The sequence below is a fragment of the Chelon labrosus genome (genome assembly GCF_963514085.1).
Source record: "Chelon labrosus genome assembly, chromosome: 17".
Classification (NCBI taxonomy): Eukaryota; Metazoa; Chordata; class Actinopteri; order Mugiliformes; family Mugilidae; genus Chelon; species Chelon labrosus.
The window spans coordinates 14,233,612-14,261,102 of NC_140350.1; the positions used below are offsets into that span (position 1 = coordinate 14,233,612).

Here is a 27,491-nt window from a genome sequence, read left to right on the forward strand (position 1 = left end):
AACCGATCCTTAAAATATGTGACCGAATGACTCTTCTGCTTTTCTGTTTATCTTTCTGCAGCAGTCCAGTGAACGCTAAGAAGACCAGCACGGCAGGCTCCAGCGACAGCTACATCTCACTGTGGCGCAATTACCTCATCATGTGTCTCGGCGTGGCCAAGCCGAGCATCATGTCGCCCGGCCACCTCAGAGCGTCTACACCCGAGATCACTGCCACCACACCCGACGGCAGCGTCACCTACGACAACAAGGTGAGTGTTTGTACTGAAGAAAGATACCAAAGGCTCGAAATGCGACATTTTAAAACAAATGAATTGCACAAATAGCCAAGAAAAAATAGGCCCCATCACAATTTCCAAGGACCCATGATAACATCTTCAAACGTCATCTTTCTCACAATAGAAAAGCAACAAATCCTCACGTTGTTGAGGCTGGAACCAAAGGATGCCTTACATTTTATTTTTGTTGACTTATTAACTAATCACCACATCAGATTTAGATCAGTTTGTTAATGTTGTTGATCTTTTTCTTTAACAGGTGATAGGCACTCCCTCTGTGGCCTGGCTTTTAAAACAGCTCGTCCCGCTGATGAGGGCTGAGAGCCTGGAGATCACGGAGTCTCTGGTGCTGGGCTTTGGATGCACAAATGCTCTCGTCTTCAGGTACATCAACAGAAACATGAACAAACGCACACCTACATTTAAAGCCTCTTTCTTGCCGCGCAAAATATTGTTCTTGCATCGGTAATTTATGACAAAAATGCAAGAGATGAGTGTTTGAGAACCAGTTGTTTGTGGTTGCCCATCTGTTAGTTTTCTGGTGTCCATTAGCAGAGAATAAACACACAAAGCCGGGGTAGATTTAGATCACAATACAAAATGGGCGATGTTCTAGATTGAACCTTATCTCTTACATAAGAAGGACATCTTTATTGGCTTTTATGCTCCCCTCATCTATTACTTTCCCTCAACACTGAACATTGTCATCATAACTTGGAATGTCTGCGTGCCTTAGTGACATTCAAAGAAGAAGGAAAATGCGTCACTGATGTAGGAGAAGAATTCTTAGAGGGACAGAGATGTATCACATTTCTTCTGAGGACAGAGGTTCCATTGTGAGCGGGAGGTGTTTCATTTTAAAGGAGATCATCTATTTTTAACCCAGAATGTTTTCTGGAAAAAAACAAGCTCTCATTGTTATTAAAGAGATTAAGGTCTGCCCTGACAAATTGTCATTACTGTGTTTGAGGATTAGTGGTTTTAGGGCATGTGACATTTAGGTCGGAGCAGATGGATATCGCTCACCGACTACTTCTATTCCCTTCAGCGCGAGCATCCTCCTTCCTTCTCCACAGTGACGACAGATTTTAATTTGATTAGTCTAGCACGGCAGTTCATTGAGGAGGTTGAGAATCGATTGATTTTTGCTTCCTCTTAATTTGTGTGTTTGCAGGGAGCTCGTCGAAGAGCTCCATCCACTGATGAAGGAAGCCCTGGAACGTAGGCCTGAGGTAAAACACACACTCAGACACACTCAGGCAGAGAGTGAAAGCAGCAAGATTAGATTAGTAAAGTTGCATGCTGTCATAGCTATTAGAGTCGTTTTCCGTTGGTCAGTCATTTATTATTTATGAAAATGGACTTCTAATGTATAGTTAAGTTTCTTTCCATGACTTTCCTTTCCTTTTGTATATTAACAAGCATTTTTTTTTTTTTGTGCTTGGAGATGCGGTAAACTGAAAACCTGTCTGTGCTTTCAGAACAAAAAGCGTAGAGAGAGGAGAGATCTGCTCAGGCTGCAACTCCTGAGGATCTTTGAACTGTTGGCTAATGCAGGAGTTATCAGTGACAGGTAACACACACACACACACACACACGTAATCTGCTGAGTAATCTCTGGTCGTTGCACTTACGCAAATTGTCTTTAATTAACGTAAATGCACTTCTCTCATTCGCTTCCATCAGTAACCTTGAACCTCCCTTTGATTACCAAAGTCACATTTCTATCAATTTCTTTCTCTACAGCACCAACGGGGCTCTGGAGCGGGACTCCCTGGCGCTGGGAGCCTTGTTCCTTGAGTATGTGGACCTGACCCGGATGCTCCTGGAGGCTGAGAATGAGAAAGAGCTGGACGTGCTGAAAGACATCCGAGCCCATTTCAGCGGGATGGTGGCCAATCTCATCCAATGTGTCCCTGGTAAGTCCTCTCAGTTGCAGTGGATGTAGTAGCGTGGATTTAGCGGAGTTTGACAGCCACAGGCTAAATATGCTGTAAAAATGCTCATAGATACAGAGGTCTGTTTCTGATTCTCACCCTCTGTGTCTCTCTTCTGCACAGTCCACCACAGACGCTTCCTCTTCCCTCAGCAGTCCCTGAGGCACCATCTCTTCATTCTCTTCAGCCAATGGGCCGGACCCTTCAGTGTTATGTTCACTCCCCTCGACCGTTACAGTGACCGCAACCACCAGATCACTCGCTACCAGTACTGTGCTCTCAAGGTAACTAACACAACCGTGTCCCCAAACTTTACTACACAGCAGGAGTTATTTTATATTTTACTGCAACATTGATGTGATTATTTTTCTCCTCCTAGGCCATGTCAGCAGTCCTTTGTTGCGGCCCAGTTTTCGACAACGTGGGCCTCTCTACTGACGGATATCTATACAAATGGCTTGACAACATCTTGGCCTGTCACGACCTGCGGGTATATCTATCTTTAACTTGTTGCTACTGTGCTTTCTAACTTCATATATAATAGAAAGCACAGTGTGTAGTCAGGACAGATCTTTTTTTTGTATCTGTGGATTAACATGTCTTCATGATGTTTGCATGTGTGCCATCAGGTGCACCGTCTGGGGTGTGAGGTGGTCATTCTGCTTTTAGAACTGAACCCAGACCAGATCAACTTGTTCAACTGGGCCGTGGACCGCTGCTTCACTGGATCCTACCAGCTGGCGTCCGGCTGCTTCAAAGCCATCGCCACAGTCTGCGGTAACAGGTACGGGATCTTGCATTGATTATAATCTTCCCCGCTGATATGATCTCTGTCACTTCAGGACACATGCTCCTAGAACTTTTGACCTTCCTTATTAAAACAACATATCTAGAAAGACTAGAGATCTAGAGATTACTCTCTGATGGGAGTTATTCACAGAATCATTCGTATATAGTATGAACATCCACTTGTTTTTCTAACATCTACTGTGTTAGTTCTGACTGTAACCTGGAACTAATAACTGTTTCTCTTTTTTGCCAGGAATTACCCATGTGACCTGGTGACTTTGCTCAATCTGGTACTGTTCAAGGCCTCAGACACCAGCAGGGAAATCTATGAAATCTCCATGCAGCTGATGCAGGTACGCACACACACGCGTATGCACTGTTAAATATGTATGAGTTGCATACAAAGAGGTTGAAAAAACATTAAAAGTTATATAATATGTCTGCAGGTGCTGGAGTCTAAGCTGTGTGCGTACTCTAAGCGGATGGTGGAGCAGAAGCCTGGTAATATTTTGTATGGAACACACGGCCCTCTGCCTCCCCTGTACAGCGTCAACCTGTCTCAGCTCTCCATTCAGCTCGCCAGCATGTACCCGGAGCTCACTCTGCCTCTATTCTCAGGTAAAATCTTCATGGGTTCATGTCACAAAGCGCTTTGAGTGCAAGACTAGAATAAAATATACTGGAGTGCTTCACTAGAAAGTGCACCAAATGGGACCAAAGCAAGAACTTACTGACACAATTGGTAAAAATAAAACTAACCCGCACTTTATTAAGTCTCCCTACACTGTACCAGCACACACTGCATGTCAATGAAGTTCACCCTTCATACTCAAAATTCCCAAGAATCCATTTTTCTTCCAGAGACACTTAACTTGCAACTTTAATCCCCTTAATACTTTTTCTGCCGACGCAGAGGTGAGCCAACGTTTCCCGACCACCCATTCCAACGGCAGGCAGATCATGCTGTCCTACCTGCTCCCCTGGCTCAGTAACATCGAGCTAGTGGACACGGGGCTCCTACCCCCTGCTTCGAGCCCCTGCACGCCTGAGGAAGAACCTCGCGGTCAGGGGCAGGGTCTGTCCCCGAGTTTGAGAGGAAACGGCTGGGGCTCCCTGCAGGCCACCTCGCTGGTGCTCAACAACCTCATGTTCATGACCGCTAAGGTGACATGTTTTGTTCTCCTAGGTGAAGTTTCTCATTCCCTCCCAAAGACATGTCTTGATTCGTAACTGGATTTGTTTGTCGGATCAGTATGGAGATGAAGTTCCCGGGCCGGAGATTGAGAACGCCTGGAATGCGCTGGTGTCCAACGAGAGGTGGAGCAACAACCTGAGGATCACCCTGCAGTTCCTTATCAGCCTGTGTGGAGTCAGCAGTGATACCACGCTGCTGCCTTATGTAAGTGAAGTCCGTGCACAGAATAAATGTATTTTTATACGAGATATCAGTGTGACCTCTAATTAATGTGCACCTGTTTTAGATCAAGAAGGTGGTGATCTACTTGTGCCGCAACAACACCATCCAGACGATGGAGGAGCTCCTGTTTGAGCTGCAGCAAACAGACCCAGTCAACCCTGTAGTTTTGCACTGTGACAACCCTCCCTTCTATCGCTTCGCTGCTAGCAACAAGGCCTCCACCTCCCAGACAGGTGAGAGGATGAGTTCCTGTCATAAGTCCTGATGTCTATTGATAGTCTGATCTTGACATTTATGTTTTTTTTTTTTAAATGACAGAAGGTTCACTGTGGAGTATTTCTAAAAACCAATCTCTGAAATGTGGAATATGTGCAGGCACCACCTCCAGCAGTAACACTGTTGTGGCTGGTCAAGACAACCTTCCAGACACAGATGAGAACAAGTTGGTGAGAGAGAATGAAGAGCGGTGAGTATTAACACATTTGTCATACATAAGGCTTTGAGAAAAAAAAAGTGACATCGAGGCCGTGTTTGAAATGTCAGCAGTCTCCCAAGAGGCTTGTGACATATGTCAGACGTGTCAGCATGATATATATATTTATATATTTATACAGCAGCATTTACATAAAGCTTTCAGACATTTCAGTCGTAGGACTGCGAAAAATCTGGAAACTCTGAAATTCACTTTGAATGTCGTGTGTGCGTTTCAGCAGGGCCAGGGCTCACAACAGACTGGAGTCTCGCTACAGCAACAGCTCAGGAGGCTCCTACGAGGATGAGAAGTGTGAGTTGTCTTGGTTCTCGTGAGAATGAATGCAAAAACCTGTGTGATGTGACCTCACACACAGCCTCTGGGTTTTTTTTTTTTAAAAGACCTCCAGGACTTAGATTTTTTTTAGTCAGTTTGAAATGTTCAACATTCTCGCCTTAGACTTTAATGCTAATTGCCACTTATCTCCTCTAAGCTATAAAATAAGATAAGATAATACTTTAATTTTACACTGTGGCCAAGCAGAAACCTGTGTTTTACATTTTATGTCTCATTTTGTCTATATAATAACTTCAAGCACCTATGTTGTGCAAAGTTATAACCATTTTTTTTAAAACCAAGGAAGTGTTTAATACAGGTATTTTAAACAAAAGCATGATAACTAATATTTTTTTACGTGGTTAAACACTTTAAAAAGTTGCCTCATAATATGTGCATTGGCTTTCTTGCTGCCAGATAAACACGGTAAAACTAACGCCACTGACCAGCTTTCTTAGCTTAGCATAAAAACTGGGAAAATGCTATCTTGGCTGGAACAATATTCACCTGCAGCATCGCTAAATGACGCTCACTCTCGTTTGTTTAATCCGTCCAAAAGATGTAAAAATAATATGTTGCAGTCTCTGCTTGTTGCCTTGCAGCTGGTTCCAGCAAATAACCTCCCTTGCTGTTTGTAGGTTTTGTCAATTTGTAACATTGCAGATTAAATAAACAAGATATGCGGTGTTAATTAGTGAGTTACAGTGGTGTTGGCATTGTTTTTGTTACTTGTCCAAAGAAAGTAGAATTAGCTGTTTTTGTTTGCAACTGATGAACTGTTTCTCACCACTTCACAGACTTCAGATGTCCATGTGTGTATTTAAACAAAATCTTGGGTCGTGTGTTTTTGTAGCGGACCCCCTTCCGCCTTATGCCGGTTGGCTACTGAGCGTCCTGGAGACCAACCGTCCTCAGCCGTTACCCATGCCCGTTAACGGAGGCTGCTGGGCTCCTCTGGTTGACTACCTCCCAGAAACCATCACGCCTAGAGGGCCACTGCACAGGTACACACAACAAACGCACACTGCGCAGACGGTTTACTCCGAAACAAGCCGAACACATGAGCAGAGTCGGCAGAGAAACACCGCTCTTCTCGCAGACTTCGACACACCCGCTCACAGATGGTCTGATAAACTCGTGCGTAGAAAGAAACCCAGTCAGTGTCTCTGCTATGTAAAGAATGCATTTAGAGGGAATTTATCACATTATGTTCCTGGGCTATTCTCAAATAAAATTTACGAGATATGAGCAGCATATATAGTACAACACACCACAGGGGAGTTGTGTTATGTATTAGCAGAGATATATGTTCAGATAAATACAGCTTGTGTATCTGGAGTTTGTCGCTTCACAGTCACACATACTGAGAGCCAATAAAGAACAGCGACAGAAAAGCAGGAAAGGTCAAACTTACTGATGTCATGCGGCTGCACTGAAAGATCAGATATTGTTGATTTTACTGTGCTCTCCTGAGATTTGTGCGTGTGTCGGTTCTCAGGTGCAACATTGCAGTGATCTTTATGACTGAAATGGTGGTGGACCACAGCGTGAGAGAAGACTGGGCTCTACACCTGCCCCTGCTCCTACATGCCCTCTTCTTGGGTAAGGCATACAAAGCACACGCCCATACGGTTACCTCAGATTTAGTCAGTTTCTCGCTTGGTACAGGTGGGTGTTTATGATCTAAAGAGTGTAATTTAAACAAAAGAAACGCACCCTAACACCATGTGCACAGTTACTTTAGTTAAAAACTGGATTAGCTGGATGGCCAACCACATAAACTCCTCTGTCTCTGTCTCCAAATGATGGAACTTGAGGTTGACTTTACGTAACGTGATCCAAACAGATAAGATTGAAAATCAGCTTTCAGGGGGTGTTTACACACACAAAAATAACCCTGAGGTGTTCAGGTATTTTCTGTGACGTCCAGTGCGCTGATACCGTGACAGCATGTTTTATCTCCATCCCGCGCAGACGTGCATTTCAGGACACACCGTTCTCTCGTCTCTCCGCTGATACATTCCCAAACGCGCCGACGCCTACCAGCCCTTTCATCTGTGCAGACGTATATTATTATTACCGTATGTTCTCTGCGCATTCAGCACATTAACCCTCAGGCTGCTTATTATGATCCAACCGTTGTTACTGTTGTCTAAGAATTAACGTCGTATCGTGATGGAGAGATAGCACAAGCGCCGCGGTTGGGTGTTGCCATAGCAACCAGTGATGCACAACAGACCTTGCACAAGCGGGTAGTTTCTGGGCACGGCCACGGCATCAGAGAAGGCATTGAATTAGGCGAGGTTTATTTATTTATTTTTTTCTTTGTCATTGTTTGTGCTCTGCTTTTTGCGCAGAATCCTACTCCTCTTGTTGTCTTACTGGATTTTTATTTAATTTGTCAGGTCTGGACCACTACAGGCCAGAGGTCTACGAACACAGCAAACGACTCCTTCTCCACCTCCTCATTGCTCTCTCGTGCAACAACAACTTCCAGGTGCAGTATGGGATCCAAATACCTTTTATTATACACCAGTTTAGCCTCAGCATTGCACTGAACAAAGAAGGAGGAAAAGGATAATTTGTTTATCTCTTGACTATGAAGAATTGAGGACTTCTGCCTCATTTCACTAGCCCCTCCCTCCATTTTTGTGTTTCCAGGTAATAGCCTCAGTTCTGATGCTCACAAGAGAGATTAGTGACAACAAGACCCTCACCATTAAGTCCAGCTACCACACGGAGTACCAGCAGTCCCGTAAGTATAAATAGAAATACTCTTCTGAAGCTGTGCGTTACGTAACAATATAATGAACAGGTCTTCTGTATACTCTGTTATCATGTTCCCTTAGATGCTCCTGATTTTTTGCGAGAGTGGCAGGCGTCTCCCGTGGTGGACTCCGGACTCAGCTCCACCTCCAACTCGTCCTCCGCTAGTCTTGGCGGCGGCAGCACTGCAGGCAGTGTTGGAAACTTGCCCCTCGTCACACCCGATGACCTGGAGGATCTCGAAGATACACCCAACGAGACGGACGAGAAGACAAACAAACTCATCGAGTTCCTCTCCACCAGGTAAACACAACTCCAGTGAATCAGCGCAATTCTGGAGGGGAGTATGTTTGTGAAGCGTATGGGTGTGAAATTTTCACTCGAGTGCACGCTGTGTGCACTGTGCACGTGTCTTAAGTGCTTGTGTAACTTGTATGTGGTGTTACTGGTGGTGGGTATACAGTGCCTGGAGTACTGTTTTGTCGTTGCTCAGAGCGTTTGGGCCGCTGTGGGTGCATGAAGACATCACGCCAAAGAACCCCAACTCCAAGAGCACGGAGCAGCTCTCCAACTTCCTACGGCACGTCGTCTCTGTCTTCAAGGAGTCCAAATCAGGTGAGAAACATCATATTAAGGTCTCCGAATAACAGAATTCAGAGCTCACTGCACTGTCACTCATTGAAATCAATAACACTTAATCTCCGTCTTTGTGTCTATTCAGACTTCCACCTGGAGCAGCAGCTGAGCGATGTGGCCTTGCAGACGGCTCTGTGCAGCTCCTCGCGTCACTATGCTGGGCGCTCTTTCCAGATCTTCAGAGCCCTCAAACAGCCAATCAACAACCACGCCGTGTCCGACCTGGTCTCACGCCTCGTTGAGGTGGTGGGAGAACATGGAGACGAGGTGCAGGTGAGACGGAGAGCTAAAGATGATGGGGTTGGTTAGAGAAATATGACTTTAGACCCTTTTTATTTGGCAAGAGATTTTATCAACACATCTGTTTCAGGGCTATGTGATGGAGGTGTTGCTGACGCTGGAGTCAGTGGTGGTGAATCTGGCAGAGTGTCTGAAAAACAGCGACCTCATGGCGGCTCTTACCAGGTAGACCTCTCAATCTGTAGGAGTAAGACGGCAAAAAAATAGCAGAGAAAGTGTCCAATCTCTATTTTTTTCTACTCAGAAATGTATTTGTGATAATGATTGATTAAGATTTTTGTGAATGTCATACAAGAACATCATATTTGACCCTTTTAACCATGTTCAGGTATATCTACATAGATGACTGAGCATATGCGCGTATGTTTTAATTTTACTGTGTTTGACTCCTAGGACGTCCTCACCAGACTTTGTGACTAGTGACAAACTGATGAACAGAAAGAGCACAGGTCAGCTGAACTTCCCTGGTCCAGGATTTGTTGGTCTGTCGTCGCAGCGCCACCAGCGCTCTTACTCCGTCCCCAAGAAGTTTGGCGAGTGTGGCTACCAGTCAAGTGACCCTCCTCGAAGTGCCACTCTGGATCGCATACAGGCAAGAAAGGATTGTTATTGTCTTTACGATTTAAGACATTGTTACGGGTATTACGTCTAACTAATCCGGTGTTCGTCTTCAATCTACAGGCCTGCAACAGCCACGGCCTCGCCCGGACAGGGAGGACGCCGGGGTCGTGCACGTCGTCAACCAATCGCATCGATCCCAGCGTTCTGTCAGACCCCGCACACGTTTCCCATCCCTCGTCCATACTGGCCACGGTCTTCTGGGTGGCGGTGTCGCTCATGGAGTCGGACTTCGAGTTCGAGTATCAGATGTCGCTTCGCCTCGTTCACAAGCTGCTGTCGAAGGTAGATAAGATGAAACTTGCTGATCTTGGAGGGAAAGTTACGTAATCGTAGAAATGATTTGCGGTAGATAAAACACTAGAAGCAGAAGAATGTAAACTGACACAGAAGCCTTGCGCTGTTGATATTTTAAAATTCTAAATGTTAAACTCTTGTTTTCCAGGTTCCCTTAGACAGAGCGGAGAACCGCGAGCGCCTGGAGAAGCTGCAGGCTCAGCTGAGGTGGAGCGGCTTCTCTGGGATTCAGCAGCTTTTGTTGAAGGGTTTTACCTCCCAGGCCACTTCTGACCTCACCTTACAGCTCTTCTGCCAACTCACACCAGTCTCCCGTGTGCCTGTTGTTGACAGCTCACAGTCTATAGGTAGGCACTGAGGGTCAAAGTCAGTTTTATCTTTTTTTGTAACCTTTTGATCCTTGTGAGCCGCTGAGCTGAAGATCAAACTCTTCCTGCACAGGCTTCCCTCTCAATGTGCTGTGTCTGCTGCCTCACCTGGTGCAGCACTTTGGCCACCCAAATCAGTTTTGTAAGGAGAGTGCTGAGAGGATTGCACAGGTACTATCATACAATGAATTATTAAATAAGGCTCAGTCTGATTTACTATAGTTCCCTTTCACTTTAAGCCTAAGATGCACTTTTTAACAGTTTAGGATCCTAATGCTTTGTCTTTCCCTGTCTCAGGTGTGTTTGGTGGAGAAGAACACTAAGCTGTCCCACTTGGCACATGTGATGACTCTCTATAAGACACGTTCCTACACTCGGGACCCTTTCTCCTGGGTCAGTGTGGTGTGCCGCTACCTTCATGAGGCTTTCTCTGACATCACACTCAACATGGTCACCTACATGGCTGAGGTGAGTGCTGATAAATATAAATATGCTTCATTTCTCCCAGGGCGGTTACAGATATGCGCCCCACATTTGAGTAAAAAGTTTAGTTTCTAAGAAAGTTAATAAATTGTGGAGCCAAACAATTAGTCAGGGCGTGTCGCTTAATGAATGTCCCTCTCTGTCTCTCAGCTGCTGGACAAAGGCCTTCCCAGCATGCAGCAGTCTCTCCTCCAGATCATCTACTGTCTGCTCAGCCACATGGACCTGACTGCTGTACAAGTCAAACAGTTCAACGCGGATGTCTTGAAGACCATTGAGAAGTTTGTCCAGGTAGGTGTCCTCAGTCCACTGCTATTCTGTTGTGTTTCTGTGTGAAAAGTCTCCTATGTCACTTCCTGTTTTATTCCGTGTCATTTTACAGACAGTACACTGGAAGGATGCTTTGAACATCTTGAAGCTGGTCGTGTCCCGCTCTGCCAGCCTCGTCCATCCGGTCTACGGGCACTCACAGGGCGATCTTTCCAATCTAGAGGTCAGCAGAGTGTGGGACGGTTCGGCCAAAGCTCTGCCCGGGAAAACACTCGACTTCACTTTTGATATCTCTGAGGTGAGTTAGGAACTATTTTTAAGCTTTTATTTACAGTAGAAAGCTTTTTTTTTTAGCCATAAAGGAGGATGTCGTAAATGCATGTCGCTCCGCGTTTCTAAACACAGACACCAGTGATCGGGCGTCGGTTTGACGAGCTCCAGGGGTCCGGGGGCAGAGAGGGGAAGGCCAGAGCCATGGCTGTAACCCGCAGCACTTCCTCCACCTCCTCTGGATCCAATTCCAACACCATACTGGTACCTGTCAGCTGGAGGCGACCACAGTCATCTCAGGTAACATTAATCATTTTAACAGTTTATGTGTATTTCTAGATGTAGCTTTTGTTCTATATGTTTTTGGGGATTTCAGTTAGTCTTAGTGTTGTAACACACGTTTATTTTCTTCTACAAACAGAAAAGAACCAGAGAGAAGCTGGTGAACGTCTTGTCTCTTTGCGGACAAGAAGTTGGACTCACAAAGAACCCATCAGTAAGCTATCTGTCGCAATAATAAACCTTTACAGTCATCAAAAATCTGTATGATATGCACAATCGATGGACGTTTTATTTTGGTTCTCTTGTCTAAGATGAGTGTAAATACCATTTTTTTTCTCCTCAGGTGATCTTCTCATCCTGTGGCGACTTGGACATGATGGAGGTGCGGGAGAGCGGCGTGTCGTCCGAGGAGGGGGGCACCAGAGAGGACACGCTGGACGACACCGCCAGCGAGCAGCAGTTCAGGGTTTTCCGAGACTTTGACTTCCTGGACGTGGAGCTGGAAGACGGAGAGGTGAGATTCATATGGCACTGTGCTTCATCCTTTGATCTGATTTACCGTGTGTATATTGGAAGCGTCTGTCTCTTTCCACCACTTTATCTTTATTGTATCATCTTATTCGCCCGTTACGATTGAAATGTATATATCTCTGTCCCCCCTCGTCCCTCTCTCCGTCTAACTCTGTGTCTCTCTCTCTCCCCTGCGCTGCCTAGGAGCTCCAGGTAAGGTCTCTCACACTGAGCACTTAACATGAGCTTTGATCAGCGCTGTGGTGTTGCTGGCTCTTTTGTTTCTCACTGAAAAACAAAAAACAAAACAGCGATTGTGCTTCATTTTGCTCTCACAGCTTGGTTGCAGAACATTTCTGACAATACTGCTATTTGTCATAATAAAGAGAAGTGGTATAGTCTGTGGGATAAAGATTATCATATCAGATGCAAGCAGCCATGCCATGAATAACAGTTCATTCTGCTTTTTTTTTGCTTGTAACTAAAGCAGCTCTTACTTGTTAACATGAAAATTCCCACCGCAGTGAAATCGACTGCGACCGTCGCCTCTGCCCTCGTCTTCCAATGTGCATGTGTGTGTGTGTGTTTTATCTAGGGCGAGACTGTCGATAACTTTAACTGGGGTGTGCGTCGACGGTCTCTGGATAGCACCGAGCTGGGAGACCTGTTGGAGGAGAGCCAGCACTCGGGCAGCACCCCCAGCTTGGGTCACGAGGACCCTCACGACTCGGACGAGTCCTCGGAGGAAGAGGAGTCGTCAACTAGCCAGAGCCTCTCACACTCACAGCTCGTGCGTAGCCTTAACAGTTGGATCAATACAACATTAACATCCACTGAAGCCTGAAAAAAACGTAATTGAATGTTATTGCAGTGACCCAGTTTAAATATGTCAGTCAATCAAACCAGTAGATATCTGTTTCCTCTTCCTGTTCCAGACTAACCCTTCTCCATCGGAGGAAACCAATCACACCGACTCTCTGTCTACATCTTACGACACATCTGCCGACCCTGTCTCCCTCACTGCCACCACTCCAGGCCAGGGAGCGCTCCACGATGATCACATCGGCCTTAATGTGAGGGGAAAAAAAATACACATTTATATACAGATGTGGTCACGTGTCGGCGTAGATACATTTATCATCATCATCTGGAAAAAAATAATGTTTCCTCAGGTTAGAGTGTGTGGTGAGGACGAGGACACGCAGGCCCAGGACGATGAGCTGTCACTGAGCGCCAACGAGCTCCCTCACGGCTCAGACTGCGGCGAGAGCTTCACTCTGGAGTTGCCAGGGCAACCGATGGATCAGCTGGTCAATCTGGACCGCGGCCTCAACGCAGACTACTGCCAACCTCCGCTGGACTTTCTAGACCCCAACTGTCTGCCCAGGTGAATGTGACAGACGTAAAAACGCGTCACTTTAGCTTTTATTCCAGGCAGTTTCTCTTTACTTATTAAACTGCTATCATATTTTTTTCAAATACCAGATATAAAAGGGCACAGAAGCACATTATTCCTCTCCGTCTTTTAAATACTTCCTGATTTATTTATTTTATTTATTTTTTTCCATATCCATCGTGACAGCTTACGGGATGATGTAGATGATTTGGAAGACCTTGGGTTTCCTCCTCCCCCCTCTCCCTTTTTTTCCGCCATCCTGGCAGCGTTCCAGCCCACAGTGTGTGACGACGCTGAGGAGGCGTGGCGTTGTCACATCAACCAGCTTGTGACGGACTCAGACGGGTCTTGCGCCGTCTACACTTTTCAAGTCTTCTCATCTCTCTTTAAGGTTAATCAAATTAAATTTAAATTTAAAACTTACACACTGAAGATTTCTGTATACATTTAAGTGGATTAAATCCTTATGTGTCCTTTTTTTCCCCCAGAACATTCAGGGAAAATTCTGCACCTTGACAACGGATGTTGCCACCTACCTCGGTGAGGGATTGAGGGGCATTGGATCAAAGTTTCTCAGGTCCTCACAGATGTTGACAACATGCTCAGACTGTCCTACTATCTATATTGATGCTGACACGGTGGGCACTGCTTAAGAATAACCAGATCATGGTAGCTTTCTAAGAGTAGAATACCGATCTAATTATTCACCTTTCTTTTTTTGTTTCCAGATCATGTCCTACGGTCTCCTGGAAAAGATGAAGTTCAGTGCGCTGGAGCTGCAGGAGTATCTTGATACCTACAGTACCAGAGAGGAGGCGGCTGTATCGGTGAGTCTGCACATTTCTTCTGTTTATTTGTTTCCATGCAAATATGTGACTAACAAAATATTCCTCACTTCTTCTTCTTCTTCCCAACTCTACATTTTTTCCTTCAGTGGCTGAGAAACTGTAAGGACACATTTCCCAGGTGTCCTGGTGACAGCGTGGTTACGTGCCAACCTGGAGACTCAGAGGAGAAGGTAATTTTTTTATTTAGTCGTTTATCAAAACTTAAAAAAGTGTAGAATTGTCTCTCTTTGTGTCTCTGAGACTACACTGTTTGCTTTCTTTGCATGTCTGAGGTGTGTTTTCTGTTTCACCCTCCTGCTTTCTCTCCTAGACACTTAGAAGTAAAACTCAAAGATGCTGATTTTTACACTGTTGCCTAATACCTGGTTGCCTGACCGTGAATAGTGACGGTTTATACGGTGCTATGCATGTGTCTGATTGACGCTTTGTCTTCCTCTCACCTCACTCTGATGCCCTAACATGCTCTCTCGCTGTCTAGCAAATGGAATCTCTTGCAGTAAGTTCTCAAGTTTCTTCACTTCACTGCTGTAGGTGGCTCTTAAATAGCTCAATTTACACGAGACAATCAGCTCGTAGAGTGTGTTTGTAGTCCTTTGCATGTGTGTGTATCTGTGTATCTGTGTGTGTGTGTGGAGACTACAACAAAACTGTGTTAGTGTGTGTGTTCACCGCTGCCGGTTAATCTGACCTTGTTTGCTTCGTTAACGTCTTCTAGCAACTGGAGCTTTGTCAGAGGCTCTACAAGCTGCACTTCCAGCTCCTCCTACTGTTCCAGTCCTACTGCTCGCTCATTGGTCAAGTTCACGCCATCAGTTCTGTGCCTGAGGTGAGCCAAGTCGAACGTATAAAAATTATTTCCTTGATTATTTAGTCTAATTATATAGGTTCCCATGAAGCTAAAACACTGTTTGTATCTGTTGCCCTCCCACCTCTTAGCTGCTGAACATGTCCCGAGAGCTCACTGATCTGAAGACCAGCCTGCAGGCGGCGGAGGCGGCTGTGGCCAGCGACCTGGAGCACAAACACTTGGCCCACACTCACGCGCACGCCACCCAGGTGGCCGCCATGGTTGTGCCCAGCTTCCCCAGCTCTGAGGCCGCTGTGCAGGCCATACTGGAGTGCCTTAAAAACCACGAGTTCACCAAAGCTGTGCGTTACATCCAGGAGTGCAGGTGCGTAGATATTCTGTCTACAAGATGGCTGCCGTACACAATAGTTGCCAGTTGTCCTCATCATTCAGTGCTGACGTTTAAAATTGTTAAATATGGGTATTTTTGTGTCCCCCTATTATTGGAGTATGTTTTAAAATGAAATTGCAACAATACACGTAATCAAAATGACCTATCTCACACTCTTTTCAGGAGGCAGTGGCCCACCGGAGTGTTCGGCGGCAGCTCTGAGACCGAGGTCCAGACGCTGCTCAACGTCTACTTCCGTCACCAGACCCTGGGCCAGACCGGCACCATCGCCCTGGTCGGCTCCCGGCAGGACCTCAGCCTGATCTGCTCCAAGCTCCTGGAGCTCAACGGGGAGATCCGCGACATGATCCGCCGCGCCCAGGGTTACCGGGTCGTCACAACCTACCTCCCCGACTCCAGCGCCTCCGGGACAAGTCTCTGACAGGAGCTGAGGAGCCCCCCTCCCCCTCCTTCCCCACCTCTACCTCCCGCTTCACTGCAGCCACTGACCCTCCCAAAACTCCCTCCTCATCCTCCGCTGCCTGCTCTCACAGAGGAGGCCCCGCACCCGCACACCTGGCCCCTGCCTCCTCCCGTGTGTCTGCTGCCTCGGCTGCACAGCTCCAGGCAGTTGCCCGCTTACCGCCCGGCCCAACACTAGAACCACAACCATATTTAGGCCACGACCTGGACCTGCTCTCCTCATCCACCCTAAACTCCGATACCTCTTTGCTTGAATTCCCGAAACCTCCAGACCTGTTCTCGTCGCACAGCTGCTCCAACACGCCAGACTTTACACTGCCACGCAACAAAGCGCTAAGGAGGAGTTACCTCGATGAGAACACAAGCCTTTATTGTCCTTTCAGAGGACATTCATCTCACAGTTCGCCACTGTCGCATTCACACGGCAACAAACACCCGGTGTCGTCTCTTACATCTAACATGCTCCCGACCGTTGCCTCGGAGCCCACCTTGCTCACACACTCTTACGCGAGCGAACCACCCATTTCTTCTCGAGGATCACATCTTCCCCATTTCCCCCACTCCCCGTACAAACACCCGAGCCCATCCTCAGTCCCCGACTGCGACACAGTGTTAACCCACGGCCCTGCTCCGTCTTCATCTCTCCTCCCTCCCCCGCCTCCTCCCCCTCCTCCTCCTCCTCCCCCCTGCCCCACCGGCCCAGGAGAAGCTGCAGCTTGGGGTTGTTGCTGCTCATTCGGTGGTGCTGCTGCGCCCTTATCGCGCTACCTGGGGAAGGTGGGGCACGCTGCCCTGCCCCTGCTGAAAGTAGGGGGGCTCCTGAATGCTGAACCGTCAGACGTCCAGACTTGAGACATTGATGTTACCGCACCTGAGGACCTAAAACTTCTATCGATCCAAATGCCTGAAACTATCTATTCCTGAACAACTTTTAGATCTTCGTATCTGAAGAGGAGTCAGCGACAAGACAGAGAAACACGACGATTTTACACTTTAGGGACAGGGAATCGCATCCCACACACACGGTGGAATGCATCTCTGAACCCACTGGATACTACTATTGCTGCCTGCCGATAAAGCTGACCTGATGAGATTCTATCCGAGCTCTGCTTCACGGCTACACGTTGTAAAATGATGTGCTCCTAGCGTACGCCCTGCTTGATGCTCATCACTCAGCATCTAATCCGTTCTGCACCTGAGGACCAGCGAAGGCCGTCAGCTTGGATTTCGAGCTCGCCTCCCAGAGGAACTCGAGACACGATCGAACCCGACTGACTGTCACTGCCTCCCCGCGAGGATCATGTCGGCAGAGGAAAGTACCTTGTGACACTACGTAGCATCACTGGAAGAGTTTCCTCTATTGCACTAAGTGGAGTTTTGGTATTAGTTTTTTAAATAATGTTACAGAGAGGGCGATTGTGTTACTGTTCGTTTTGTTACTGTGAGAGAAAGAAAAAAAAAAAACAAAAGGCCGTGACTTTCGCTGAGAAGGAAAAGCCAAATGCTGGAGTAACTTTTCTCTCCCGCCGCGTCTACTGTTCTGAGAAACTGTGCAATGCATGACCCAGTTGAATGCTTTCTACTGTACACGAGCGTCCACTTCGCACTCCCCGGGAAAAAAAAAACTCTGACCTCAGACTGACTGACTGACGGAGCGGATGCGGACTATCCAAGCGTAACTCATCATGCTGCTCTAGCCCTGATTATATTCCGTAACAGTGAACCAGCTTTTTTGTCTGACTGCTGTTGTAAACACTGGTAGGCTAATCACGCCATCACCCGTGCCGTACACTCTTCCCGTGGCTAGTGGTAGCGTCATTAGTGGGTGTGCACACTAGAATTCTCACTGTCCTGCACTGTCACACGTCGTGTTCACATGCCAAGAGAGGACGGCGCATGTGCACACGAGATACTTTGTCTTTTTGTCTGTATAATAGTTATCGTCACACAACCATAGTAGCATATGTTTGTGTGTGGTTTGTAGTTAAGGGAAAACGCTGACATTCAGCGCTCATTGTTGATGTTCGAAACCTGTGCTACTACTGAACACTTCCCCGTCGTCGGCCCTCTTTTTCGTGACTCTCCCTCGGCTCGCCTCTCAGCGGTCACGTCTCGCCCCTTTTTGCTGTACAAATGTCTTTTTTCCTATTTATATCCGCTATGAATCAACACTCATTCGACTTAGGTTTTATATCGATGTTTGCTCTCTCGAATCAAACTGCCATGCATGCGTCCTCTGTGTACCGTATGGGGTGTTTGAAATATTTATTAACAAAGTCATATTTTATCTGAAAGATACGTTTGTATGAGGTGCAAAAGGGAGCTTCAAGCTCACGCGGGTGTGCTGTTTTTTTTTTGTTTTTTTTTTTTCTTGTGTGTGGGAGAACGTGTGTTTGCATGCCAAACAAGAAGTTGCACATTTTTAAAGCTTTTTAGATGAAGAACGTAGTTTTTTTTGTTTTTTTTTCCACCTTGTAAATACTTTTACAGCCTTTGTGAAGTTGTTTTGAGTTGATGCTCTGTACAAGTTGGTGTCAAAGTAAAGACATATCAAAATTACTTCTTGTCTATTTCACATCTCAGTTCTTTCTTTTTACTACATGTGTAAATATATCAGCCTCAACATTATAATCACCTGCCTGGTATAATGTTGGGCCGCTTTTTCTGCCAAAACAGCCCAGACCTGTCGAGGCAATAACTCCACTAGACCTCTGAAGGTGTGCTGTGGTATCTGGCACCCAGATGTTAGCAGCAGATCCCTTAACTCCTGCAAGTTGCAAGGTTAGGCCCTCATGAATCAGACATGTTTGTCGAGCACATCCCACAGATGCTTGATTTAACTGAGCAAAGCCTTCTCTAGCAAATCCCAAAGATTTCCAATGGGGTTAAGGCCTAGAAAATGATGTCTCATGCTCTCTGAACCACTCTTTCACAATTTGAGCCCCATGAGTCCTGACATTGTCATCTTGGAATATGTCCGTGAACATCAGGGAAGAAAAATTCCATTGATGGAATAACCTGGTCATTCAGTATATTCAGGTAGTCAGCTGACCTTATTCTTTGGTCACATAGTGTTGCTGAACCTAGACCTGAGCAACTGCAGCAACCCCAGATCATAGCACTGCCCCCACAGGCTTGTACAGTAGGCACTAGACATGATGGGTGCATCACTTCATCTGCCTCTCTTCTTACCCTGATGCCCCCATCACTCTGGAACAGGGTAAATCTGGACTCATCAGACCACATGACCTTCTTCTATTGCTCCAGAGTCTAATCTTTATGCTCCCTAGCAAACTGAAGCCTTTTTTCCCCCCAGTTAGCGTCACTGATTAGTGGTTTTCTTAAGGCTACACAGCCGTTCAGTCCCAATCCCTGGAGTTCCCTTCACATTGTACGTGTGGAAATGCTCTTACTTTCACTATAGCCCTGAGTTCTACTGTTGTTTTAAGTATAAGAAAAGTATTACTTGTATAGGTAGTATTACTTGCAGCGTGAGTCAAACCAGACAGAGCAGCACCAAGAATGTCAACATGAGGCACAAACTATAATTCACAAACTTTATTTCCTTTTTACAAAAATATTTTTCATGTTAAGTACCAGGATTAATGGTGGGAAAGCGTTTACAGAAGCCAACCTCGAATAATCAATCGAGGTGGAGATTCAGCTACTTGGCGAGTCCGTTTGAAGGCATCAGCTTCCATTCGTTAACGCGCGACACATCGGAAAGGTAACCAGACGCACGCGGCGACGCTTCGCGCCGCTCACACGATGTATTTGAAGCTGTAGGTGGCGTCGCAGGACAGCCTCATTCCTTTGCAGCGACAGCACAGGTCCTGACGGTGAGGCCTCTTCATGTTGATGTGCCTTTGCTTCTTCTCGCAGCTGCAGCACGTCTGGGAGCAACCCTGAGAGGAGAGAGAGGGGAAGAATCAAGAACACAAGAAACTGTTAGAAATCCTGTCTGCTTGAACACAAAACAGTTTAACCATAGAGTATTAATACCTGAACAAAGTGATCCAATGATATTGTGACATTTCCTCTTAGACAGGAGTACGTACCTTGCAGAGGATGGCCTCCACTCGGTAGGGGTTAAACCCCACCTGACACTTCCGGCAGAGCTGCTTGTAGTACACCTGCCAGAATAAGGATTACCCCGAATTACTATTATTAATTATGAGACACGAGTTAGTGCACGGAATCGTCTACTCCAGTGGCCAACTCACCTTACTGGTTCCAGAGATGCACCACACATAAGCACTCTCCCACCGGATGTTGCACTTTTTACAGTGGAAAAATCCATACCTCTGCTCCAGGAACTACATTTGAAATGTCAGATGTCATTTGTGCACAAAATCTTTGCATGCAACTGCAGAGTTTAGGGGTTTGACATGACATGCAGAATGAAAACAAATGCGGCTTGGACACACTTGTCATACTCAACTAGGCAACCTTGTGAGACCGGAAGACTCCAGCGGCCTAAAATGCTCTAGGTTGGCTGCCTTTTTGTTAAATTTAGGAACAATCAAATAACTTCTTGCACCATTGCTGTCATTTTTATTCTTCCGTTTAACTCACATTTAGCATATTTGGATCTGCATAAGGCTTTACCCTTTTAAATTCATATTTATATTTGTTCCAGTGTATGGAAACCCTAACACAACATGCAGATGTGGAATCAGAGGTGACTTTAAAGAGTCCTAGTTGTCATTTTTTTTGCACATTAATCCAGATGCACCATGTGCATACTGGAGATCTGGCCTTAATGAGTTTCTTAACTGGTGGACATGTTTAAATCCTAAATCTCTTCAGGTTTTTCTTGACAACCCACCTGAAATATGGATCCCTTCGAAGACTGGTGGAAAGACTTCACTGCGTCCTCTCCACCTTGTTCCCCGTCAGCGTCAGACTCTGCCTTTTCAGTGGCTTCAGCCTCTCCTTCGCTTCCACAGTCATCGCTGAGCTTCTTCATGAAGATCCTGCGGTCGAACACCGGCGAGTAGATGGAAACGGGTCTCAGGAAGCGCAGCTTGCTGACCGGAGGAGGCGGCGTGCTGTACTGCAGATTCCCGTCCGGCTTGCACAGATCCGGACTCCTGGGGGAGTTTGAGGAGGCAGGGTGTTCGTCGCAGAACAGCGTTTTGGGACCCAGCGAGCACTGCACGATCTTGTCCACCTTGGCGTTCACCTGCACGCCGCACTCTTTGGTGTCGGCTTTCTTGAGGGGAGGCGGTAAGCCGGGGTTGACCTGGGACAGGATAGCCTTGCAGAGCTCCAGGTAGTTGAGGCCCTGCGGGGTCACGAAGCGGCCCTCTCGCTTTCCCCAGCCGCTGCCCTGAGCCGGGGGAGCGCTGGCCGGGTTACCGTAGACGGCGTACGGTGGGAACGTGGAGAGGAACCCCTCCATCCTGGAGCCATGAAACCGGTGCAAGTGCTTCTTCTTGGGATTTAAACTAGTTGCACTGATTGGCCGATTGCAAACAGCGGTGTGCAGGCTCCAATTAACAAACATTTAAATATATAAAAAACAACAACTATGTAATACTTCGTATAGAAACTTAAGAATATTACACTTGAAATTGCAAACTTATAAATTGTGTAGCTCATGTTAAATAATTGAAATGAATTAGCCTAATATATTAGTGGTATGAATATTTATATTTATATATATATTCGCTATTATTATCAATTATACTTTTATTTTTTTAATTGTGTGGGATGTTTCCCCACATATTAATTAAATTAAATTATCTATTGTTACTATTGTTCAGAATTAAAAGTGAAAACAGACAGCACACACGGGAATTTTCTGCAGCGTAGTGGTTTCGGTTTGAGGGGTGCAACTCCGAAATATTATATTGGAGCTCCCCCTATAGCTCATGTTGGCCAGAGACCCGTCAGAGACAGAGACAAAGCAAGCAGCAGATATGTGAGGCATCTTTCTGGTCATGTGCACCCACCTTGACAAGAGGCTTTTGTTGATTTTCCGCAAAACCTCTAAAAACGAAAAAAGTTCTTATAACATTTATGAGGAACAGATGTGTTCAGATGTGTCTAAATATGACTCAATAGGTCGGTGCATAAAGAAAATAGGAAAATAAATGGCTCCTTGCCTGCTTTGATAGTAGAACACTGAATTGAAATAAGCAAGGAATGCTAAAAAACATGAATAGTGCAATTGAGAAGCAGATAAGTAGATTGTAAATACAGTTTACAAGGAGGAAACATGAATGTGAGCTTAATGAGTACATCATTTTTATTGTGTCTAATTTATGAGATCGTTTTCACACACAAAAAAAAGCCCTCGTTCGAGTCACGGGTTTTTGGTGCGTTCAGGCACTGTCGGAATGCTAGGTGTTTCGAATTTAAAGAAGTAAAGACAGCAATAAAGAATTGCTGTTAATTGTGTAACAGTATCTGTCTGTGTAGCTCTGTAAGTGCTATTATATTATTGCCTCAGTGTGTGAGTTGTAGTGCCATTGTGACACATTTTTATATAATTAAAATAAATTTGGATTTTCTCTACTTCGTTTATTTGTACCACTGCATTTAAAAACAAATTATAACACGCAAACTAATGTTTTATAAATTTAAATATAAGGTAATAAAGAATGAGGTCTATTTTTATCCACAGTCGATATTTTTTAACTTTTAAAACAGATGTTTTACAAAAAAACAATTGTTCCGACCTTCACTTGAAGGCCTCAGTAGTCGTACGTGGACTCGCTCTATAGGTGGCGCTACTCGCTCGTTCATGGTTTGTACCCATGGGCACTCAATCTATACATATTGGCGCCATTTTGGAGCTAGGAGGGGGAAGAGAGCTGCAGAGGAGGACACGATTTATCACAATTCACCGTAACAGGTAAGAAAATGCACATTTTTTGAAATCGTTTTGGTTGGAAAGTGGCAATATTTTCAGGCGCCGCTGCGAAAAAATAGGTACGATCCAGGATGAATCCGTAGAGCAGCCGGGTTTCCAGCGCTAAAAAGGCGGAGCGCAGCCCGCCTCGCTCCCCTCTGTTCTCGGCAGCCTTGTCCGATTCGCAGCGCTGGCTGATCTGGTCCTGCGGCGCAAAAACGGTTAGCTAGTTAAATACTAGCCTTGTTTGTTTGACTCAGTGTCCCGGCAGCTCGGGAAAAACTTTGGCTCGACTTGGTTGTACGTTTGGGTCCTGGGTATCGCTAACGATATAACGGTTGTTAGCCGGGGTGTTTTGTTCAGTGCAACGTTACTATGTGTCCGCCCTCTGTCACTGAGATTGCTGCTGCTAGCGTTAGCTCGGGCACGCTAAGTCAGTGAAGGCGCTAGCGTGCGTAGCAGCAGCAGCTAGCTAACGGCAGCTAGCTAGGTTAGCCATGGTCAACATTACAGCAACAAGGCTGTCTGGCTTTACTACAGCCCTGGCCTTGACATGCTGTTGCACCACAACAATAACCTTTATTCATAACGTGTTTCCACTCAATAAATGTGCCGTGGGAATAATTTAACCATACTCTTAATATTAATTTACACGGCTATTCCTATACGAAATTATTTTCGACGTGACTACTTACTGTGAGGTATTGTTATCAACAAGGCTCATTGTTATTTTTATTGCAGATTTATCGTTTTTTTTTTGGTGCGGAAATTGTGTATTCACTCGTGGCTCAGATGCATAATTCATATCTCTACCAGACAGCTGAGTAATATCTACTTTTTGTCTGTGCTGTATGATTGAAAGTTGGCACACATCCTATGGCGCACACTTACTTAATATTAATACTGTGTCAGCGAAAGTCAGAAGGCTTTGAGCGATGAAGTGGCGCTTTGAGAAACAAAAACTTGGGGGATTAGTTGTGATTTAATTGTTTTAAAGAGCAGGGACAGACACCTACCATGGTGCTGCAGTGTTTGTGTTTTGGCAGCCTGTGATTGTTGGATTGTGTCACCGTCAACACTGCGGATTGGTCTCTGAAACATCTGATCATATGGCTGTGTAATACTGTTTTTTTAGACACTTGTTTCATTGGGAGTTGACACTTAAAATCTCAGCTTTGAAAGAAAAGAATCCTAAAAGCAATAGTGGATTTTAATGTCCTGATATAGGCATATTTAATTTGCAAATAAAATTCTGTTAAAGTGTGTACACTGCTGTATGTCCTGCTTATTATACATATTTACTAGTGTTTCATTTAGAATCTGTTTGGTTAAGATTTTCCAAATCTAATGCAGGTTGTAATCCTCCAGAATTACTTTTCCCAACTAAATGGAAACTAAGTGAAGTTTTATTTTCTTAAATTCTTGCCATAATAGTAGTCTGTTTTTGTCTGATAGTTTTCTTGTGTTGAACGGATACAAAAATGTCTGCACTGCCTCGTACCCATAGACACGTGATTCAGCGTTCTGTTTTTAGATGATACGGTCATGCTACCAGTGTTACTTGTTGAAGGTTCATCCCCAACCTGGTGGTGGTGTTGTCATCATTACCTTTGGACTGATTTCAACCTTCCTCGCCTGCTTTGTTGTTGCATGTGTGAACAGCCTTGGCTGGTGTAGATGTGCCCCGCTCAGAAAATGTCTGTTTCATTTCACCTGGGGGGGGGGAACCAAAGTCTTGGACAGTGCTTTCCTGTTCAGTCACTTTCCTTCACTTTGAGTTTGTGTGAGTGCCCATATGGAGGTCGTTGAGTTCGCCGTTACAACCAGCTGGTGTCGAGTCCGCCCTCTGTTTGCTGATACTCGCCCCCCTTCCCATTGATCAGCCACGGGGTTAAAACCGAGGATGTCTCAGCGTAGGCTCAGATTAGGTTACGGGAATACCTCTGCATCTTCAGATTTGTGCTGGCAGCTGTAGTTAAAAAGGCTAGAGGGGGGGGGAGCAGAAGCAGTGGACGCGTAGAAAACCCCCTGTGGGACAATAAATGTGTTTTACCGTGATAAACCAGTGATGAGTTGAACATAGCCCCTGTTGAAGAGATTGAGTGTATGTTAAAGCTTTCCCCTATGTGATTAGTTACCGCTGCATCTTGTGAAATGTTCCCTGGTGCGTGCTACCCACATAGACGCGGCAGGTTGAGAAATAATCTACTCTGATTGGCTGCCAGGGCTCTCTGTGTGTCGTTGTGGTAGAAAGAGAGAGGGATGGACTCGAATCTGGCAGCAGCTGTGGGGTGGAAAAGAAGGTCAGAATCAAGCAATTTGGCTGCCAGCCAGTGTCCGGTGTGTGTGTGTGTGTGTGTTTTGCCCTGCATGTGTTTGTAAAAGCTCAAGTACAGCTGCAGAAATTGTTTGGTTGTGATTCATAACTCACTGCTGCGGTCTCGCCTCTAAATCAAGCGCCTTTGTCAGACGGCAGACCTACTGACCCAGACTGCTTCATCGCAATCAATTTTTCTTCTCCGTCAAAAGCAACACAAATTAAAGCGTCAAAAAGGCTAGATGTTAAAGAAGAAGAAAAATCTAGTCCATTTATTTAATGCTTTATTACCGGTATGCATTTAATTGTTTTTTTTTTTTAAAAAGGTAGTCTAACCTTGAATTAAATATTAGTCTAGAAGGAAAACATCATTTTATTGTGCAGTTTTACGCCACATAATCAAATATTCTGTTGTTAAACAAATGAAAGCAGTTATCATGACAGGCCAAGTTAAAAAAAAATCTTAAAGGAAATTGTGGTCTTAAGTTTGAGGAAGGGCCATGCATTTTTCTGTCATTCAAGATATGATGGGTTTCACTTAGAAGTTATGAGAAGTCACTGTTGACTTCTTTACGTTGTTACACTACCGTTAAAACACAGGAGTCAGAATTAGACAACATGTTTGTTATTAGTTGAAATGACCTGTGAAATGACTGCATTTATGCCACTCTCATGGCAAAATAAGTAAAGAAATAAATGTGAATGTGCCAATTGCTTTCTTGATAATTTTCTCTATAAACTGTAAGAAAATCGTGAGATCTTTGTGTGACCATAAATCCCAAAAATACTTTCAATAGTGCAAGTTTGACAAAAAGCATCCTCGCGTTAGAGGATCTGGAGCTAGCGAATGTTGGACGTGCTGCTAAAAAATTCCAACATATGCGTTATTTGCTTATAAAGAATGGATTTAATGAATTTGTAATTTACACATGCATCATGTTATTGCCGGTCTAAAGTGAGTCATGTATTTATGGATTTCTTGGTAGCGCAGCACGTGGGATATGTTTCTAGTTTGATTTCCATTCCTTCTTGAGTTACTGCCTCTAAATCAAAACTTAAACAACTTCTGTTTTGAAATCACAGCTAATGTAATAAACGCATTACAACACACTTGTCCGGTAATTATACACCAAGTAATAAATCTCAGAACACCGCGCAAAAACAAACTTTCATAGCATTTGTTTTTATATCTTGGCATGGGAAAGGCCCTGTGGCCAGACCTCATCATCCAGTCATTCTCCCAGCTAGGCTTGGCTGCATCTATGCGTGTCAGTGTCTCAGGGGAAAGAGCCTGTGGACTGTCATTCTTAAAAAAAAAAAAACTCCTTTCTTTATGAGGTGAAGTTCAAATCTACATCCTTGACCCTTGTCTTTTTTTGGATGTCTTGTATACAGACGTGGTCACTGGCCGTTTTGCTCCCTGCCTGAACCGTTCTTTGAGAGGACTGGTTTTACATGACTGACATTAAACGGCAGTTTGAGCTGCTAATTGCAAAGACTAGTGATGCAGTTTACTTTTAGGCAAACAAGGCAGCAATGCTTACAGCTAACCAAGATAACACTAGCCACATCCGACTGACATTGCAGAGTTGCAGTGATCCCCGTTAAAAGGCTTCTGTACCCTGCTCCAGACTGCTGCATCGTACCTTCAACACAAACAGCCCCGTTAATGTCCCTATCCACCACTACAGATTGGTTTATACTCCACACTTTAGTGGTTTATGTCTACACAGAACCGACGTCGTAGTGGGCTACTTTGGTGTCACAGAATTGTTTCATAATCTTCATACTTTTCATCGGGTATTTCCCACAGTGATGAACAAACTGAGTGGCTCGTGTTGGAGGAAAAAAATATGAAAGTTGAGAAATTTTAATGGAGGGCGGAGGGGTGGATTTTCTGTGCTTTCCCACCCACTGAGACACGTGAACAAGGAAATTAATGTTGAACCAATTGCAGCTGTTGTGGCATGCATCGCCGTGATGTGTATCTTAATCTCTGGGGAGATGCGCGTCACACTGCACCATACTTACGTCGTAGGTGTGACGTAAATCTGGCTTAATGCACCCACTTTTGCCCATAATATATCAAGCAGGACTCTGGGTAGTTTGGTCGCTGAGTTGCATGTCAGAACAACTTGTTTGGCGGTGCTAGCCAAGAGGTTAATCACCACGGAGAAAATTCCTGATGCGTAATCTGGGCTAAATTGGAGCGAACAAGTTCAGCAACTTAATGTTGTCGGCCCACTCCTACAGGAATAGATGCCCGGCTCCTTTTTCGGACGTGTCGACATTATATTTGTGTGGCAGTGTGCTGGCCCTTTCCCGACTCTTATGCCCAGTTTCTACACTGCTAACTTGATGGTCAGTATAGAGATGAGATG

General features: G+C 45.3%; 3 protein-coding genes across 7 annotated transcripts in view; 2 read left to right on the top strand and 1 right to left on the bottom strand.

Moving 5' to 3' along the window:
* The window catches only part of fryb (furry homolog b), a 40,411-nt gene extending 21,617 nt beyond the window's left edge, over window positions 1–18,794 (top strand). The window contains exons 23-65 of one of the 5 annotated variants that reach the window (XM_084565397.1): window positions 62–251; window positions 538–662; window positions 1,453–1,510; window positions 1,760–1,851; window positions 2,025–2,197; window positions 2,339–2,499; window positions 2,595–2,705; window positions 2,845–2,999; window positions 3,258–3,357; window positions 3,451–3,622; window positions 3,918–4,168; window positions 4,257–4,403; window positions 4,486–4,654; window positions 4,797–4,887; window positions 5,132–5,205; window positions 6,083–6,233; window positions 6,728–6,831; window positions 7,635–7,726; window positions 7,891–7,984; window positions 8,079–8,298; window positions 8,489–8,610; window positions 8,717–8,904; window positions 9,002–9,096; window positions 9,325–9,523; window positions 9,613–9,834; window positions 9,995–10,193; window positions 10,288–10,385; window positions 10,512–10,682; window positions 10,848–10,988; window positions 11,080–11,265; window positions 11,373–11,537; window positions 11,659–11,733; window positions 11,863–12,033; window positions 12,625–12,819; window positions 12,965–13,102; window positions 13,202–13,416; window positions 13,612–13,816; window positions 13,914–14,063; window positions 14,154–14,252; window positions 14,360–14,443; window positions 14,989–15,099; window positions 15,210–15,445; window positions 15,635–18,794. In XM_084565397.1, coding sequence (XP_084421523.1) covers window positions 62–251; window positions 538–662; window positions 1,453–1,510; window positions 1,760–1,851; window positions 2,025–2,197; window positions 2,339–2,499; window positions 2,595–2,705; window positions 2,845–2,999; window positions 3,258–3,357; window positions 3,451–3,622; window positions 3,918–4,168; window positions 4,257–4,403; window positions 4,486–4,654; window positions 4,797–4,887; window positions 5,132–5,205; window positions 6,083–6,233; window positions 6,728–6,831; window positions 7,635–7,726; window positions 7,891–7,984; window positions 8,079–8,298; window positions 8,489–8,610; window positions 8,717–8,904; window positions 9,002–9,096; window positions 9,325–9,523; window positions 9,613–9,834; window positions 9,995–10,193; window positions 10,288–10,385; window positions 10,512–10,682; window positions 10,848–10,988; window positions 11,080–11,265; window positions 11,373–11,537; window positions 11,659–11,733; window positions 11,863–12,033; window positions 12,625–12,819; window positions 12,965–13,102; window positions 13,202–13,416; window positions 13,612–13,816; window positions 13,914–14,063; window positions 14,154–14,252; window positions 14,360–14,443; window positions 14,989–15,099; window positions 15,210–15,445; window positions 15,635–15,893 — 6,454 coding nt within the window. In that variant the 3' untranslated portion in view covers window positions 15,894–18,794. Of the gene's footprint in view, window positions 1–61; window positions 252–537; window positions 663–1,452; window positions 1,511–1,759; window positions 1,852–2,024; window positions 2,198–2,338; window positions 2,500–2,594; window positions 2,706–2,844; window positions 3,000–3,257; window positions 3,358–3,450; window positions 3,623–3,917; window positions 4,169–4,256; window positions 4,404–4,485; window positions 4,655–4,739; window positions 4,888–5,131; window positions 5,206–6,082; window positions 6,234–6,727; window positions 6,832–7,634; window positions 7,727–7,890; window positions 7,985–8,078; window positions 8,299–8,458; window positions 8,611–8,716; window positions 8,905–9,001; window positions 9,097–9,324; window positions 9,524–9,612; window positions 9,835–9,994; window positions 10,194–10,287; window positions 10,386–10,511; window positions 10,683–10,847; window positions 10,989–11,079; window positions 11,266–11,372; window positions 11,538–11,658; window positions 11,734–11,862; window positions 12,183–12,233; window positions 12,881–12,964; window positions 13,103–13,201; window positions 13,417–13,611; window positions 13,817–13,913; window positions 14,064–14,153; window positions 14,253–14,359; window positions 14,444–14,988; window positions 15,100–15,209; window positions 15,446–15,634 lie in introns of those variants that run through there. The other 4 variants (XR_014699563.1, XM_084565394.1, XM_084565395.1 and 1 more) reach the window with 4 other exon arrangements.
* A 683-nt stretch (window positions 18,795–19,477) lies between these two features.
* On the bottom strand, window positions 19,478–21,353 carry zar1l (zygote arrest 1-like). The gene is made up of 4 exons (XM_084565351.1): window positions 20,763–21,353; window positions 20,158–20,250; window positions 19,993–20,067; window positions 19,478–19,839 (listed from the first exon to the last, which is right to left on the bottom strand). Exons 1-4 carry the CDS (start codon window positions 21,336–21,338, stop codon window positions 19,696–19,698), a joined length of 888 nt encoding a protein of 295 aa, XP_084421477.1. The 5' UTR covers window positions 21,339–21,353; the 3' UTR covers window positions 19,478–19,695.
* A 1,376-nt stretch (window positions 21,354–22,729) lies between these two features.
* The window catches only part of pds5b (PDS5 cohesin associated factor B), a 28,892-nt gene continuing 24,130 nt past the window's right edge, over window positions 22,730–27,491 (top strand). Inside the window, exon 1 of the mRNA XM_084564100.1 lies at window positions 22,730–22,796. The gene's annotated coding sequence lies outside the window, so the exon portion shown is untranslated. The remainder of the gene's footprint in view (window positions 22,797–27,491) is intronic.